Below are 17,634 nucleotides of genomic sequence, written 5' to 3' on the forward strand. Positions count from 1 at the left end.
CACAGGTCTCTTCTGGCCAAAGCTGTAACACAGTGGTCACCCTGGAGACTGGGCAGCAGCCTTGGGCACATCCTGAGGATGCCACAGCCCACAGCACCAAAGGTCTGGGGGCTATCACTGGAAACTTCTCCCAAAAGAGAATGTGGGCATCACACAGCATCCCATGACATGGGTCTAAAATTCTCCACCCAGGGCCCAGAAGCAGCGGCTAGCCCTGCTCCCTGATGCCACGGTACCAAGACCCACACACTATGCTTGCCCCATTGCCTCCACCACCTCAGATTAGCCAGAAAGGCCAAGCACCGGACAAAGCAGAAGGTTGACCATCAGGTGTATTGGGGAGAGGAGAGCTGGGGCACCTTCAGGAGTGCTTCCCGTGGGCAGCTGCCTTGGCAGTTTGTAGGGGCTCAGGAGGAGCAGGGAATTCACGGGGCTCCTCCAGCAAAGATGAGCTCCAGGGCTGCTTGGATGTCTCCGCCAGTGGCCTGCAGGGCCCGAAGGCTCAGCTCATCGTCCTGGATGCCCATGTCACGCAGCTGCTGCAGCTGGGGCTGCCACTGGCTCTGCAGAAAGAGAGGACCAGGCAGAAGCCGTTAGTTGGAACCCTATGGAGACTCACTTAGGTCTATCCTTTCAGGAGGAGAGAGGAAGGTAGGTTCCTAGAGCAAAGCTGCTGACATGAAGTTCCACAGAACACAGGGCTTCTAGGAAGACTACAACAGAGGCCTGAGGGTAGAGAACAAATTAAAAGTTTGATCAATAAAAAGGGGAAATTTTAACATAAGAATCAAAAGAGAAAGCACAAGTTACTCAATGTCTAAATTTCAAAAGATTAAATTACTTGCTTTCTCTTGCAATGTATAGACACAGACACACACACACAAATGGGGAAGAGGGATAAATTTTAAAACTAGTTTTGGTTTGAGCATGATACGTAGTAAAAAGTCTTACTTACTCCTACCCACTTCTATCCCCACTATAGATATCCTATTTTATTTTCTTTGAGGAAATAGAAATATATACTCCTATATTTACCCTTCTCTTTACTCCTGTGCTATATCCACCCTTTTTTTAAAGCATAATTAATGTATCCTGAAGATCTCTCTAAGCCAGTACATAAAGAACTTTTTAATAACTGTCTATTATTCCCACTTGTGGATGTCCTGAAATGTTCCATAACTGAGCTGTTTCCAATCTTTTGCCCTTACAAACAATGCTGCAGTGACTGATTCGGTACAAACGTCATTTTCTACATGCACATACATCTCCAGGATAAATTCTGAGAAATGTGACTGCAAGGAATTACATGGCTTTAAGGGCCATCTGGATTTCCTTTTCCATGAATAGTCTATATATATTCTTTGCTCATTTTCCTATGGAGCTGTGGTCCTACATTACTAGAACTTCCACCTACAGGGATGTTTTGTCCTTTGTCTGATGTGTGTTACAGATTTTTTTCCTAGTTTGTTGTTAGTCTTCAGACTACTTGGGGTTTTTTTGCTGGTTTGGTTTGCTATGCAGAAATTTTCACTTTTACAAACCGAAAATTTATCACTCTTTATATAATGGCTCCTGGATTTTGACTTTCAACTATGAAAGGCCTTCTCTACTATAAGAGTTTAAAGAAATTAACCCACATTTTCCTTTAGTACTTTCAAAGCTTCACTAATATCTACATCATGAAGGAGGGAAGTGCACAACTTAGGGAAAACGATGTGCTCACACGTGGGAAGGAGAAGGCTGTGGGGAAGAGATGCAAATTCAGAGATAGGCAGGCAAGGGCAAGGATGTGGAGGGCTTTTAAAAAACCACACAAACCAACTCAGATCCAGTTTACAGACCAGGTGGAGCCAGTGAAAGCTCCTGAGCTGTAGAGTAAACAGGCCTCTAGCTGGGGCAGGCAAACAAACGGAAAAGACAAGCTGTCCACGGGTCCTGCTCCTGTGCCCCTCACTGTCCACCAGGGCCACGTGGGGTAGCAAAAGCCACATGAGCTGGAACACTGTCTCTACCACTTAAAGGCTTTATGACCCTCGATAAGTTCCAGAAATGATGCTCACCCCCCAAGGCTTACTGTGAGGAGCAAAGGAAAGAGAGTGGAGCAGACAGCTTGTGCAGAGGCATGCAAGAAATCACTGAACCCTTGAGTCTTCCACTTAGCTGCTAGGGTGACCATTCCATGAAGCAGAGCAGATGGTGTCACTCCCTGCTTAAAACCTTCCATGGCTCCCTGGTGACTGCAGGATCAAGGCTAACCTCCTCACCCAGGCACTCAAGGCCCTCCACTCAGGCTCCTGCTCTCTGTTTCTCTGACTCCATCTCAGGATCTTCTACACCAGGACACTGCCTGCTGGCCTTGCAGTTCTGAGTATGTCACACAGACCTCCACACATTCACTCAAACATGTAGCTGCCTCTGCCTGGCCACCATTCTCCCACCTCCAACACTGACTTCCCTACCTGGCTAACCTCTAACTAATTCTTTGACAATCAGCTTAAACACTCTTTCCTCAGAAGAGTTTTGCCTGAACTCGGGCCTCAGCTCAAGCCTGGGCTGGGCTTGACGCCCTGCTGCTCCCCCACTTGAGTAATTCCCTGGTGCTCCTCCATGGCAGGGATGAGGACTGGCTCGTCTCTACCACGGGAGCTGGACCCAGGCCTGGTATACACCTGTTCAACACTCAGTCCATGCTCACAGAATGAATGAATGAATGACTCTTTGACTAAAACTGCCATAAGTATCTAAGCCAGATGGTCAGTGGAGTCAGGTGATGGCCACTGGGTGCAAGAATGGAAGCATCCTCTCCTGTCACTCTGCCACGCCCCAGCTGTTCTAAGAGTGAAGTGTGCCAAGTGGGAAGGTCCTCCAGAGAGCAGAAAAAAGCTCAGTACCCAAAGTAACTAAAAAGCTGCATGGACAGGAGCAGTGGGCAGACTGACCTGAAGGCTGGGCTGCCCAGAGGCCTGCAGGGCATGCTGCAGGGCTTGGCTGAAGAGATCATTGGTGATGGGCGTCCCTGACTGGACACCAGACGACATGGGCGAGGTCCCTGAGGAATGGCCCTAGACATAAATCAACGGTTAGTGCCACCCTCAGAGCCATCTCAATCTCCCAGCACACACCCACTGCTGTCACATTACCCCATCATGACCCTAGGGTGCCCAACTTCTGCCTCCCAACAGGGGCCTGCATGAGACAACCACACAGAGGTACCTAACAGCTCACTATGTGGGCAGAAAAGGTTCCATTCTCTTCTGCTCTATGGAAATGGAACTGAGCACCTGACCTAGCCTAGGACCCAGCACTGGGAAAGATGGCCTTGGAAGCTGGAGTGACCGTCACCAGGAATGCTTAAGCCAGTAATGGCTGGGCCCTGTGAGGATGAGGAAGTGTACATTATGTAGGGGGAGGTCCTTCTGAACTACCAGGAGGAGGAATCAATCAGGACTGTGCTGAACCCCAGACTCCCGAGACCTAAAGGCAAGTGAGGGGGGTGTAAACTGAGAAAACCACCAGGGCTCCAGGCAGAGTTCATCTCAAACCAGACTAGCACCAGACCCAGAAAAGGTTAACCCATTCTACTGCTAGGGAGCTTCTCCCTTGGGGGCCCAGCCTCCATCCTCTGGCTCTCTCTCCATACCTGGGTGCCAGGGGTTGGCGTGTGAGAGCTGCTCTCCGGAGTGCTGGCCAGGGCCAAGGCGGTGGCCAGCTCACTCTGGGTGATGGGCCGGGGTCCAGCAGCTCCACTGTAGCCCAGGGAGGCTGGGCGGGAGCTGGGTGTGCTGCTAGAGGGCGTGGACCTGGCACTCTGGAGATAGGAGGCACCAGAATCAGGGAAGCAGCACTGTGACATTCCCAGGTGAACACCACCCCACTCCAGGAACCGCTCTTGGGGAAGACTCCCCAAGCTGCCAGGTTCAGAGAGGAACAGTATGACAGAGACTTGGCCACCAAATGGCCTATGCCCACCTCCCAGCTTGGCTGTGCCAGGTCCCAGGGAGGGGCCCATCTTCAGCACCATCTCCCGCAAAGGGCAGGCAGCCAGGCCACTTACAGGGTGAAAGTCGTCCTCATCATCAGAGAGCCCTTCAAAGAGGAAGCCACCTGGAGGAGGGAGAACAGATTTCCGGAGGAAGAACAGAAAGGCACAGGCGTAGCTCCAGAATCTCAGCTCACATACTCTCCAAATTCATATTTTCCTCTCTCCCCTTGGAAAATTACAGGACAGATGCACTCCCTGACTCAAACCGAGAGTTCCCAAGGAACACCCTCTGCCAGTGCTATACATAGCTGCTGAGTAAAGCAAATCCCTGGGCCACTGCCCACTCTAAGAGATGGCAATTTTTGCTCTCCTGAGGCTCACCTGGCATATCCCGGTATGAGCTGGAGGGCATGCTCCGGGAAGAGGAGTCAGCCCCTGGCAGCGGGGTGCTGCCTGCCACTGAGTGCAGAACCAGGACGATGGCATTGACCAGGGCTGGGTGAGTAGGCACCAACCTGGAACAAGGGCAGAAAGAAACCCAATGGTGACTAAGCGGGAAAGAGCACTCTTGGCCCTGACAGGATTTCCGGGTGCCAATCACAACGATCAAGTGCCTATGCCTGCCCTTAAATTCTTCAGTCTTGGGGCCGGCCTGGTGGCATAGTGGTTAAGTTTGTGTGCTCTACTCTGGCGGCCCAGGGTTCACCAGTTCGGATCCTGGGTGCAGACCTATGCACCGCTCATCAAGCCATGCTGTGGCAGCATCCCACATAGAAGAACTGGAAGGACTTACAACTAGGATATACAGCTATGTACAGGGAATTTGGGGAAGAAAAAAAAAAGAGGAAGATTGGCAACAGATGTTAGCTCAGAGTCAATATAAAAAAAAATTGTTAAAAGAAAAATTCCTGTCTTTAGCATCTCCCTCCAGTTGGCTTTGCCCTCCTGCTCCTCTGCCCCCAGCAATAGCGGCGAGGCCTTCAGTCCTGGAATCCACTGCAGATGCTTCACCTTCTCCTCCACAAGGCATGATGGGACATGTACAGCTAGGGAAGCTCAGGGGTCAAGTCTCTGGTCTTGACTCCATCACTACTTCCCTGGGCAATCTTTGACAGGTCCCTTCTCTTCCCAGGGTCTGGTTGTTTTCTTCACTTGCAAAATAAGGAACATAATCTCTACTGTCCCTTCCAGCTCTAAAATTTTATGGATCTATGCACCTGCTTCTTTCCTTAGCTTAAAATCCTTCAAAGGCTCCCTAATATCTACTGAATGAGATCTAAACTGAACCTGGCCTGCAGAGCCACCTCCCTCAGAACCCTGCTTCATCTTGGCATTTCCACCTGCCCCTGCCCCTGGGCTTGTCATTCCCCCAGAACCTCCTGCTCTTTCTTACCTCCTGACACATTTAGAAGGTAGACTTGGGGGGAGACCAGGGATAGGCTCCAAGAGCAGAATCCAGGCTGACAATTAGGTTTCTGGCCTAACCGTATGAGGAGAGACAGATGGGTATACTTACGTATCAAGCATGTTGGGATCAGCGAAGACAGAGAAAAGGTCCTTATCCTGGAGAACCCCTGAAGGAGAATGGGGCGCACCTCAGAGACTAGAAATCTAGCCAGATCCAGGAGGGAGAAGAGGTTTTAGGCCTCAGAGCAACCAGCTCAACAGGGACACTGGACCCCAAAGCAGCCCTCATGAGTAGAGGAAACCAAGTACCACCAGCACAAGCTAGATACTCTCCATCTTGTTCCCTACCCACCACCTCCCCCTGCACTGAGGTCACATACTGAGTACTGACACGCCAGCCTCCTTTCCCCACATCTCTGGGTTCTTCCCTCATCCATCAAGGTATGCCAGAAGACTTCCTTGATTGCTATGGTTTGAGCTAATCGCTACCCTCATTTGGCATCCTCATAGTCTCATTTATGATGTTAGTTAGGCCATGATTTCTCTTTGAAGACTGCCAGAGGGCTGGGTAGAGTTCTTGGAGGGCTGGGTATATGGTTGCTTACTCCCCCTCCCCTACAAGACCAGTGATTCTTTAAAAGATGGTCAAAGTCTCTTTAGGGTAATTGGCTTCTCCTGGTTTCTCCTTCTCTAACACCTATTTCCTCAAGTTCAATCCTGCGCTTACCAAGAGCAATGGGATCGCTGCTGAGGCCTGGGGTGGCCACAATGATCTGATCCAAAGATTCCTTGTTGCTGAGCATCTTAAAGACCTGCAGGAGAGATGGAGAGGGCTGAGCACTCCAACCAGCTTGATCCACTCAGCAAATACCCACACTCTGCTGAAGTATTTCCTCCCACCAAGTGCTTGCACATACATTGCCACAGTGGAACAATGGCCCCATGAAACAGAGGAACCTGTTTTTTCTCTGAGATCATGGCTTACTGGAGGGGAAACAAACAATAAAAAAGCAAGACCACAGTAAACCTTCAATCTCTGGTCCTTCCCCTCATCTACAGTTTCAATGCTTCCAAAATAAAGGCTCTCATTAGAAGCCTTTCACAAAGGTTTCTCTAGGTCCCAAAAGTCCTTTTGAATCTCCATACAATTATCATTTCACCTTCATATATATTGGGAAGTTCACAGCTGTATTAATTTTGCTTATCAACTCTCCTACAGAAATACATCAGTGTGCTTTCCCAATGAGGAAATCTAGGTAAGGAGCAGTGGGCAGGCAATTCAGCCAAAGTCAAAGGATGAGGCCCAGCAGAAACAGTATGTAGATCCTTTGGCTGTCACCATATTCATTCCACGAGGCCAGTGTCAGGAGAGGTTGTATCATTATCATTAGAAGGAATTAACAATGCCTAGCTGAGAGCCTCTTTGGGAGAAGACAGGGTTCTACTGAGACCCACAGACACGGCAAAAAGTCCCTGAGGAACTCTTGGTAGCCATGGCAACAGGCTTCCAGCTCCCACTCTACACCACTCGCCAGCGTTCACACCCTCTCCTGCAGGCCTGGCAAGAGTCTCGGGCAGGGGGCCCTGGCACACACTCACCGCCTCCCTGTAGGAGGAGCTGCTGTGCAGGGCAGTATGCAGCACCCGGAACTCCCTCAGGGCAGCCACTTTGTCCACAGGTTCTGGGGACAAGACACTCAGTTACCCTACAGCCCAGGTCCTGCCCCTGCTGCAGACACAGAACATCATTTCAGCATGCGCCCAGATGTAGCTTGGTCTGCAGGTTCCCTTCCCTCATCACCCCACTAAGAATGTGAGTGCCCATTCTGAAAAACCCATTAATGCCACAGATGTGAAAACTGCACTCTCTTTTAAGCATCTTCAGGAGATAAACAAATTCAAGTTCCAGCAGGGGGGACTCTTACCACATGAAAGAGACTGCTCTGATCAATATCTCACTGCAGCAATTCTAGACTTCTTACATTTGAAAAAAGGAAGCTATAATCAACTCAGAAGACTTTTATGCAGTGATTTATAAGAAGCGCTGCAAGCCATCTGAACAATATGGAATTACGCTGACACAATATGTTAAGGGAAAGAAATAGAACACAAAGTTGGATGTGCATTCTCTAGGAAAACTACACAAAACGTGTCAGTGCACATGTGGCCCGAGGCTGGAAGGGGACAAGTGGAAGAACAGCACTTAGGTAGGGTGACAGGATCAGGGTAATTATTTTCTCTTTGATATTTCCTTTCACGCTTCTGTAATAGTATTTTCAATTAAAAAAAAAAGAAAAAACAAGAAGGACCAAGAAAACACAGTAGGGTTCTTAAACTTTCCTCACTCACCTGACAGCAAGTGTTTTACTGGAACTCAAAGCTTCTTTTTGATCTTTGGACACTATGACTCATATATATGGGAAAGTTTAGTCATTGTCTTAATTTTACTTGGTTAGTTTACTATTTAGGAAATTATCGCATTTCATAAGTGAAGAAATTTGGATAAAAGGAGGGGGTGTAAGTAGGAAGTTCACCACGGGTCACACTTTTAAAAGTGTGGTTACCCTCGCCTAGGATGGCTACTTGTGATTGTACACACTGTGTACTGGCCAACCCAGGAGCACCATTCCCAAAGCAAGATGAATGGGACACCTGGCCCCAACCATATTCCTACCTATAGTTCTAATTATACAGGTTGTCACTTTCGAAAAAGATTCATCTTAAGTAAATTACCTAATTTATTAATTCAATAAACATGTACTAAGTATTTACTCCACACTTGGTTTTGGGCAAGGCACAGGAATACAAGAAATGAGTCCCTGCCATCAAGGAACTCTGAAGACAGTAGGAGAAACAAGACTCAATCAAACACGCAAACACACAATTACAAGGTACCAGGCTGAGGACCTCAGCAGAGATGTGGATCCCAGCCAGGGGGTAGGGAACATGGAGGCCGATAGCCATTCCTGAGGGAGGGCCACACAAAGCTGCCTCCCAGAGGAGACCATCTGGGAGGATATTTAAGTTAGAGCAGATGTCTACTAGGAAAAGGTATTCCAGACCTAAGCAAGAACACATGCAAAGGCAGGTAAGGACAAAAGAGCGAGGTGCTTCAAAGGAATGGTAAGTCATTCTTGTGGCTGGAGCTCGGGGTACACATCGCTGCTCAAATAGCAGGCTAAGAGATCCTGAAGGGATTTGTAACCGTCCATGGAGAGCCACCAAAGGGATCCAGGTGGGCAAAGAGGAACTGACAGGTTCTTCCTCCTACAGGCGCTAATCCAGTGAGAGATCAAGAAATGTGCTTCCTTTTGGAAGAGCACTCAAAGATAAAATATCTAAAATGCCATCACAAAACAGTTTCTTTTCAGATCTAAGTTTCCTTTCACTTCCCAATAAAAAACCCACTTGTTTTAAAAATAAATCTCCAGGCAGAAGGGGGGAGGAAAAGGACTCCTAGTATCTTAAGTTGATAGCCAGCTAAGAGTTACAGTTGTCTCCATAATATCTCTGAGGTAATCTCACCCTTTGGAAGTAGGAGGCAGCCAGCCCAGTGGAAAGAACATGGGCTCTTGAGCCAAGAAAACCTGGATTCACATCCCAGCTCTTGCATTCACTCTCTAAGGAGGTAACCTTGAATAAATACGTTTCTAACTCTCTTTTTCTCCATCTATAAAATGCCAATACTGTTACCTACCCTGTAGGGCCACTATAATGAACAAATGAAACAATCTGGCTCAAAGAAGCAATGAATGTTACTTTCCTCCTGTCAATGCCCTCCAGCCAAGACCAGAGGGCCACACATGCAGGTGAACAAGTTGGGTTTGCTGCTCCTTCCAGAGAGGAGAAAGCACACCACGGAATTGTGGGGCATCTCAGTAAGAGGATGTTAGAAAGGACTTATTATAGGATTTGGAATTTGACTGGTGATTTGGGGGGAAGTTTAAGGAAGCAGGGCTTTGCTCTGGACTGGGTGCTGTCAGGAAGTGGGGGTGATTTTACAATTGGGTATCTTAATAATTCTTATCTAGATGGAAGAAAAACTAGAGCAAAGCAAAAGCTGTGATTGGCAAAGAAGCAACGGTCATTCATAATAGCCAGGACAGAGGGACAGTTCGTCACTTTTGTGGTCTGGACAACATTCAGGTTTTTGTCTCTGTTCAGAAATGAGAGGGATCTTATTTTGTCTTGATCCATCATGGTCTCAGAGTGAGTAGACTTGTAGACGTTGGTGACCTGTGAAATTGTTCATGTTCCATAGACTGGCTGAGGGCCAGGCCAACTCCTGGATGTCAGAGACTCTCTGCCTTTCTCTTTCTCACTTCCCATCAGGGTATAAAAGAAAATCTTTTTTTCCTTTATGTTTAGAATTGAAAAAAGGGGAAATTTCAAGCTGATAACCAGTCACAGCAATCATGAACATTATAAAAATACATCAAACTGCCAGTTTAACAAAGCTAATCTCTTGTAGACAGCTTAGCTTTACCCTTGAGGATGCTTTTAAAACACAGATGCAAAACTTAAACTATGAATTCCAAGCAGCACCCTTTATTAATAAATCAAAATGGAATTAGAGGCTTTGTATGTATTCTCCAAGAGCTACATTAATACTGTTTGAATATTTTCAAGCTTCAGGAAACTAAATGACCAGTATAGCAGGAGAAGCGAGCTGAGCGAGCACACCATCACCTGGGGCAGTTCGATGGAAGATCTGCTAAGAAGAGAACAAACTACAGCATTAGAGGGGTTTCAGCTTTTTTCTAAAGAGAACAGTAACAACAGAAACAAAAAGATACCAAGTTCATTGCGAAATAAACTGTTAACCTAAAGCAATTTAAATAGACACACACTCCCCACCACGTTAAAACAGTGGGTAATGAACTGAAAAAGTAGAGAAACACATCCCCTTCTGTCAGTGGTGCTGGCAGCAAGAAAGTCAAAACTGCACCCTGTTTATTAATGTGGTCTAATCCAATCAGTAAGGAAGATATCATCGTCTCAGTAAATCATCCTCTGTTACCCCCAGGCCCATGCCTCAAGAATACACAGACCCTTCCCTTGTAGATATTCCATAAGCTCTTCCTGTTTGACTAATGGCTAACCCTCACTCACCTGGTTTCTGATCAGGCTCAGGCCAGGACTTGCGCAGAACATGCACTGTGGACCCAGGTTGAATGCCGTAGAAGTCAAGGGTCTGGTCATCTTTTAGCTTCCGGCCACAGTAGATCAGATCTAAAAAGAACTGTCCACTTATACTTTGCTCCTCAAAACAATTTAGATGGTTTCTGTCCCCTAAGAACCTTATCTTGATTGGCCAGATAGCTGGAGAATGCTATATGCTTTAAAAAGTGCTCTTATTTAACAAACACACATTAATAACAACTGCTAGCAAGTGCAAACCGATAAAATGTAGATTCCATGCACAGGAAAGCTCTAGAGCTTAACATCATGGACACAGCTCGATTCAAATGAAGGGGAAAATGCAACAACAAAAAAGGATGAATCCAGTGTTTTTATGACTGAAAACGTACTTTTTGCGAGTTTATACCATTTTGCCAGTTTATTCACCATTATATTTATAATCTAACTTATGTGATATTTAAATTCCTCCTTCCTCCAGCTAGACTGCGCTTGTCTAGGAAAGGATCCTTTTTCACTGCCTTCCCCCTAATCAACCAACCAGCCAAACAAAAGTTCTCCTAACCACCCCCTAGGACCCACCCCAAATGCCATATACTGGGGCGCTTTCCCTGACGAGCTCATCTTTCCCTAGCCCACTCCAAATTCTTGCTCTTTCGAAGAATTTAACAAACTCATAGTTAAGGAAATCTGTGCTAAAGTACTTCAATATAACACACAACTGAAATGACAACCAATAGTTTTATTATGTGATTTCTGTTTCTATTTACCTAACAACACTCTCTTCCCTGGAGTGTTAACATTATGAGGCAATGAATCCCAAACTCTCAATTTACCCTTGTAATTCCAGAAGTATCCTCCCCAAAAAGAGATCAGAGCAGCAGCCCATCCCCAGTCCACAGAGACTCACCAATCAGCTCAGGGTCTGGAACAGACTCCTGGAGTTTGCCAGCAATGAGCTGCTTCAGAAATGAAATACTGTAGCTCCCCAGTGAGTACTCTCCCAGCTCTGTCTCTGGCAACCGAAGAATAGACTTTGGGGCAAGTGGCTGGTCAGCCAGCTTCACCGCTAGGTGCCAATCTGAGAGAGACATCCTCTCTCTTTCGCGCTCTCTCTTTCTCCCTGTAAAGGAACAAAGCCTTAGTGGTTAAAAGGCAGACTACCACCCCACCAAGGGGTTGAATGAGTGATAATTCAGTGTGACACTGTTGGAAAGCACAGGATACAGCACCAGGAGGCCAGAACGAGAACGTGGGGGTCCTCTCTTTACTCATCCTATGATGGACAGCAAGGAACTTCCATTCTCTAGACCTCAGTTTCTTCATCTTTAAAGTGGACATAAAAAATCATCCCATCTAATAGGAATGTTGTGAGGTTCAAATGAGATCATCCAACTCTCTCCCCTACATACACTCCTTATTTCCAGTTTTCTTCATCAACTCTTGCTTGAACTACTACAACAGCTTTCTACAAGCTCCCTGCCTCTTATGTCTCCCTATCAAATATCCATGCTGCCATCCAACTCATCGTTTTAAAATACAGATCTGATCAAGTCACTCCTCTGTTTAAAAGTCCTCCAATAACTCCAAACCACCTCTATGAATAAGTCTAAACTCCACAGCCCGGCTTACAAAAACATTCACATCTGTTCTCTCTTGCCAGCTTTCTTCCCGAAGAGCCCTGTGCCACCCCACCCTCCCCAACACGTAAGTCCACCCCCACCAAGCCTCCATTCATAACAAAGCTCTGTCCCACTTTACACCTCTGCTCATCTAACACTGCATGTAATGCCTCTTCCTTCCTTGGTCTCTTAGCAAACTCCTATCAAGACCAACCCAAATCCAACCTCCTCTGTCCCCTCTCCCTTTCCTCTGTTGTCCCCATAGTCCCTCAGGGCAAAGTGTTACAAATATCTATTTACTTCTCAATCTCTCCCGCACCCCATTCATGGAGGTCCTTGAAAGCAAAGACTAGATATTTTTCGGACTTACTGTCCCTATGCCTGGCACACATGGGTCCCCAGAAAATGAATCAGAAACTCTGAGAGTGGAAGAATCTTGTAAGGAAAGACAAGCCCTTGTTATAATCATTATTGCTTCCAAACAGGCTTCTTTGGAAAAGAAAAGAAAAAAGGCTGTGAAGGGAGGCTTTGAGGCTGCCCGGCAGATCTTAAGGCATCCTCAAGGTACCTTCCATCTCCAGGTTTATGACAGGGAAGGGAAGAGGTCTCTTTATAGGTCGTATCTCATTTAATTCTCACAACTGTGACCTGAGGCAGACATTATCATCCACATGTTACAGACGAGGAACTGAAACTCACAAAGGTGAAGTCACTGGCCCAAGGTCAGAGATAGCTAGTCGTGAGGCAGGGACATTATCTCTTTGGTGACGACCCCACTGCTCCCATGGGACCAGGTAACTAGTCAACAGACGACGAGCCCGCGCGCCCCGGGACCCAGCGCCCTCACCCGTCCCGCGGAAGGAATCCGGCCGCAGAGCCGCCGGTGTAAACACTCACTCCGGTCCTCTCGCCGGAAACCGGAAGCTCCGCGCTGCATTCTGGGAGTTGCAGTTCCTGCTGCAGCCCCGCCCTTTATAAATAGCCGACCGGCAAGGGGCGCTAGTTGCAAAACTTCCGGTTCCGGGGAGGGCGTGGCTTCTGGGCCGTTTGAAATTTCCGGCGCGGGCGTCCTGTTGTTGTTCTAAGGCGCAAGTCGCGAGAGGGATGCCTGTTGTGGGGTTTACAGCACCGTGATTCCCACGCCGTCCTGGGAAGCATACGGAGACTAGCGGGTTGCTACAGCGCCGCAGGAGGGAGCGCGCTGCCAGGCCCTGGGCCGGTTCGCGGACACTGATCCCCTCCCGCTCCGACCCTTCCCTCCGCGAGGGCTCTTAGCCGAGCGGCTTCTCCAGACACGCCCCAGCGGTTCCTCGCAGCCTCACTAGGAAAACGGCTTGCCCTCCGGTGAAGTCAGCCTATTTTGCGCTCCTCTCCTCCTCTTGCTTCTCGCGGCGAACCTTCCTGTGGGGGCATTCTGGGATCTGAACGATGACTGCTCTAAAAGTTGATTCAAGAGGGGAGTTAACTATGTCGGGTTCCCGGCACGCCACAACATGCAGTGGTGGGGTTTATATAACAGCCATTCATCCAATCAGTTTGGCAAGGGGAATTTCCACTGAACTCTCTTAGAGAAACTGCATATTTTAGTTGCACAATTAGAATTGGATTGTGCTTGCACAGAAGTTAGGATTAGCTAAAATAGAAAGAGGGGCTACTTCTGATTGGACTCTACTCAAGGAATTAATTGAAGGACTAAGGTGAATATAAAAAAATGAGATTGATCACAGCCAGTGTGCACAAACATAAAAGCATCACTCTGGAACTTCCCAATGTAGGCCTGGGACTAGGGCAGCGACTGAGCAGAACAACTCGACTGAAGCAGACCAACTGCAGGGTCTGGGAGGGCCTAACAGTGGAGGTTAATCACCCCTCTGCTGCTCCGATAAGATAATGTGAGAGATTTTCACAGTCTCTCACTCTGCCTTTCAGGCTGAAGGCCAGGTCCCTCATGGCTGTCCCCAAAGTCCCCCTTCCCCCAGCTACCCCTTCTCTAGATATAACCTCTCTTTCAGAAATCCTTCCTACCTATCCAGTCTTCTTTAGGCTCCTTCCTCTCCTATCTACTAAAGCTTGCACCTGAACCACATAATTTAGTGTTTTATTAAACTTTGTTCAGTGCTGTGCCTTAACCTGCACACACTTAACAACTGCTGGTAACTGCTATTAACACTTAATAACTGCTGGTCCTTAACAAGGACCCTGTCTTCATTTTGTTTTCCTCAAAGTGGAGCTGAATACACTAGATACTCATGAATTTCTTGTTTCAGTTGATTTCATTATAATCTCCCCAGGGAAATGGACAATGACTGTCTGGCACTCCACTTTATCTTCAGCAGGGCCTGACATGTAGTATTTGAGCAATAAATACTTGTTGAATGAATAATTCAGGCCAAAGCTTCTTCCAAATGTGGCTGTCTTGCTGTAGCTTGTTGATCCCAGGAAAGAAAGTAAGCCTCTCTGAGTTCTGATTCATTGCACTGTTCAGAAACATTGTAATAATAAATTATTAAATCAGCAGATGAATGAAGGAATAACCCAGGGCCAAACAGGTTCTTTGGGAACCAATTTACCAAGTAGGTGCTGTACACAGAAGCAAGGGTCAGATTCTAGATAAAATTAGAAGAACCTGGACACAAGACAAAGATGCATGACCAGACGTGGTAAAAAGGAAAGTGTTGGGGCCCAGTCCCTTGGCCAGTCCATATTTGGAGACATTGATACCCTCATTAGTTCTCTCTGAGAAAGTGGTGGACAGTTACTCATTAAACCTTCAAGAGATTATTTGGCCCAATCATTTAACTATTGTAAAACAAATTAAAAGAATGCACATTTGCATTCTTAACTTTTTTCCGTTTATAAAATTAACATGGGGATTTCTGGGTCTGGCAAGGTAGCAAATAAAAATCGTCTGTAGGGGCCGGCCTGGTGGCACAGCGGTTAAGTGTGCACAGCGGCCCGGGGTTCACTGGTTCACATCCCAGGTGTAGACATGGCACCACTTGGCACGCCATGCTGTGGCAGGTGTCCCACATACAAAGTAGAGGAAAATGGGCACGGATGTTAGCTGAGGGCCAGTCTTCCTCAGCAAAAGGAGGAGGATTGGCAGCAGATGTTAGCTCAGGGCTAATCTTCCTCAAAAAAAAAAAGAAAAGAAAAAATCATCTGTAAATACTCCTGCTACAAATACATGTATAAAATAATACACTTATTATCTCACATAGCTGTGGTCACAAGAGAAATGGGAAATCCTCAGATGCCAGAAATGAAAGGGGAATTGGAAACAAGGCAATGAGCTTGAGAGATGATAGGTACCTCTCCGGAGAGATTAGTGGTCCTAGAAACCTTGCTTGGAGATTTTTGTGTGAATACTAAAGTACTGGGTCCCTCCAAGATCGAAACTGACACGACTGCACAAAGTTGAAACCCTTAAAAGATTTGCACCCTAAGTGAAAGGGCAAACTACAAAAACAAACAAACAAAAAACCATGTATCAGCACTAAGAGAGGGCAAGAAAAGTTCTCTCTGCTTCTCTCTGAGGACAGGGCAACTGATATGTGAAAGAATAATCCTCCCTGAGAATTTAAAACACTAGTCCTGTCCTTTGTGCAAGTTTGTGGTCAAACTTTTCCAGAAACATCCAAAATTGCTCCTGGGGTCTGCAGTTTGACATACAGTAACAGTACTATATAATGTCCAATGAATGGATACACAATGAATGGATACACAAACTGAGGCACTCTATTGAGAGATTAAAGATTCAATGGCAGAAAAAATATGTAGTTGGGTGGGTTTTGTGTGAGTGAACTTGACTAGACTGAGGTGTGCTATTTAATAAGAGGAAAAAAGGCAAATAACCTGTCATTTGAGTGTCTACAAATTTCAACTTTTAATCCAGTTTATTCTTTTACAGAAAGCAACAAAACCTAGATCTATATGAATAAAAAGTACGAAGACTTAAGACATGAAATTACAATAAAGTCAGGATGTTCAAAGTGTTGTCTTGATTAAGTATTACCTCTAGTTTTATAAGTCAACTTTATTTAGAAATAATTTACATACAACAAAATGTACACTTTCCTTTTTTTTGCTTGGTCCTGGGGCTCTTGGTAAAGCAAATATAAGTCCTCTTTGGAGCAACACTATCAGAACCCACGCCATCCAACAGGAAAGGAGAAGGCTAAGCTGCAGACTTTACACAAAGAATTAGCAAATATTCATGGAAATAAGCCATTGTAAGAGCAAAGAACAAGCAAGAGTCACAACACCAAAAATGTCAGATATTACAAAGTCAATAAAAAATAAAATAAGCATGATAAAATTTGTTAAAAATACTAAAGAAGATATCAAGCCTTTGAGAAAGAACAAGACATGATGAAAAAAGAACAGGCATATATAAGAAGAACCAAAAAGAATTTTTAGAAATAAGTATTGTCACGGAAATGAAGAATTCAACAGATGCACGTTCTTCTCAAAAATGTATATTGTGTTGGGGCCACCCCCATGGCCAAGTGGTCAAGTTCGCACACTCCACTTTGGTGGCCCAGGGTTTTGCTGGTTCAGATCCTGGGCGCGGACCTAGCACCACTCATCAGGCCACGCTGAGGCAGGTCCCACATAGCACAACCAGAAGGACCCACAACTAGAATATACAACTATGTACAGGAGAGCTTTGGGGAGGACGAGGAGGGGGAGGAGGGGGAGGAGGAGAAGAAGAAGAAAGATTGGCAACAGATGTTAGCTCAGGTGCCAAAAAAAAAAAATGTGTATTGTGAATATCTTCTCCCAGTTGGTTGCTTGCTTTTTAACTCTTTTAATAGTATTTTTTAAGAATTTCTTAAAAGTCCAATTTATGAAATTTTATTTTGATGAAAAGTGCTTTTTGCATCCTATTTAAGAAATCTTTACCTGCCCTAATTATGAAGATATTTTCCTATGTTTTCTTCTGTAAATTTTATCTTTCACATTTAAGTCTATGATTAATTTCAAATTAATTTTTATGTATAAAGTGAGATAGGAATCAAGGTTCTTATTTTCATATGGGTATCAATTGATCCAGCACTGTTTTGGCTTTTAATCCTGTCCCTGCTGAATTTCAGTGGTAGCTTTGTCATAAATAAGGTGACTATTATGTATGGGTCAATTTCTGACTCTATTCTGTCCGGTTGATGTATTTTTGTATCCTTGTGCCAATAACCATACAACTTGATGTCTGTAGTTTTAGTGTAGTTCTTGATGCTGGTAGAATAAGCCCTCCAACTTTGTTTTGCTTTAGGATGGATCTATCACCAATAGATGACAATTGTTAGCTTTTTTTATGCTTCTAAAAATATAATTATATTAAATTAAATAAATACAAGTATTCAACAAAATTTAGATTATCCTGCACATGTATTTAGTAATCTACATATTTCACTGAACTTGTTATTTCCCCATGTGCTCAATTTGTCTTCAAGAACATGATATTTTTACTTTTTATTTTAAAAT

The 17,634-nt window shown here is 45.7% G+C and overlaps 1 protein-coding gene across 3 annotated transcripts; it reads right to left on the reverse strand.

Moving 5' to 3' along the window:
- Positions 1-314: 314 nt before the first annotated feature.
- LOC124233650 (ubiquitin-like protein 7) lies at positions 315-13,126 on the reverse strand. Of its 3 annotated transcripts, none has more exons than XM_046650787.1 (11): positions 13,048-13,126; positions 11,439-11,651; positions 10,502-10,621; positions 6,989-7,071; positions 6,117-6,201; positions 5,499-5,556; positions 4,364-4,497; positions 4,055-4,104; positions 3,641-3,808; positions 2,940-3,062; positions 315-563 (listed from the first exon to the last, which is right to left on the reverse strand). In XM_046650787.1, the coding sequence occupies exons 1-11, from the start codon at positions 13,085-13,087 to the stop codon at positions 426-428; spliced, it is 1,212 nt and encodes a 403-aa protein (XP_046506743.1). In that variant the 5' UTR covers positions 13,088-13,126; the 3' UTR covers positions 315-425. The 3 variants fall into 3 exon arrangements, with proteins under 3 accessions (XP_046506743.1, XP_046506745.1, XP_046506749.1); XM_046650789.1 differs by having other exon boundaries at positions 12,998-13,073; XM_046650793.1 differs by lacking the exon at positions 13,048-13,126 and adding an exon at positions 12,850-12,991.
- Between the last annotated feature and the right edge of the window lie 4,508 nt (positions 13,127-17,634).

This window comes from Equus quagga, chromosome 2 (assembly GCF_021613505.1).
Source record: "Equus quagga isolate Etosha38 chromosome 2, UCLA_HA_Equagga_1.0, whole genome shotgun sequence".
NCBI lineage: Eukaryota > Metazoa > Chordata > Mammalia > Perissodactyla > Equidae > Equus > Equus quagga.

Bases quoted from the DNA above. Each gene is read 5' to 3' on its own strand.
- LOC124233650 (XM_046650787.1), bottom strand. From the start codon at position 13,087: ATGCAGCGCGGAGCTTCCGGTTTCCGGCGAGAGGACCGGA. The intron at 11,652-13,047 runs GTGAGTGTTTAC...GTTCCTTTACAG, and splicing joins TTTCCGGCGAGAGGACCGGA to GGAGAAAGAGAGAGCGCGAA. The intron at 3,809-4,054 runs GTAAGTGGCCTG...TCCTATCTCCAG, and splicing joins ATGAGGACGACTTTCACCCT to AGTGCCAGGTCCACGCCCTC.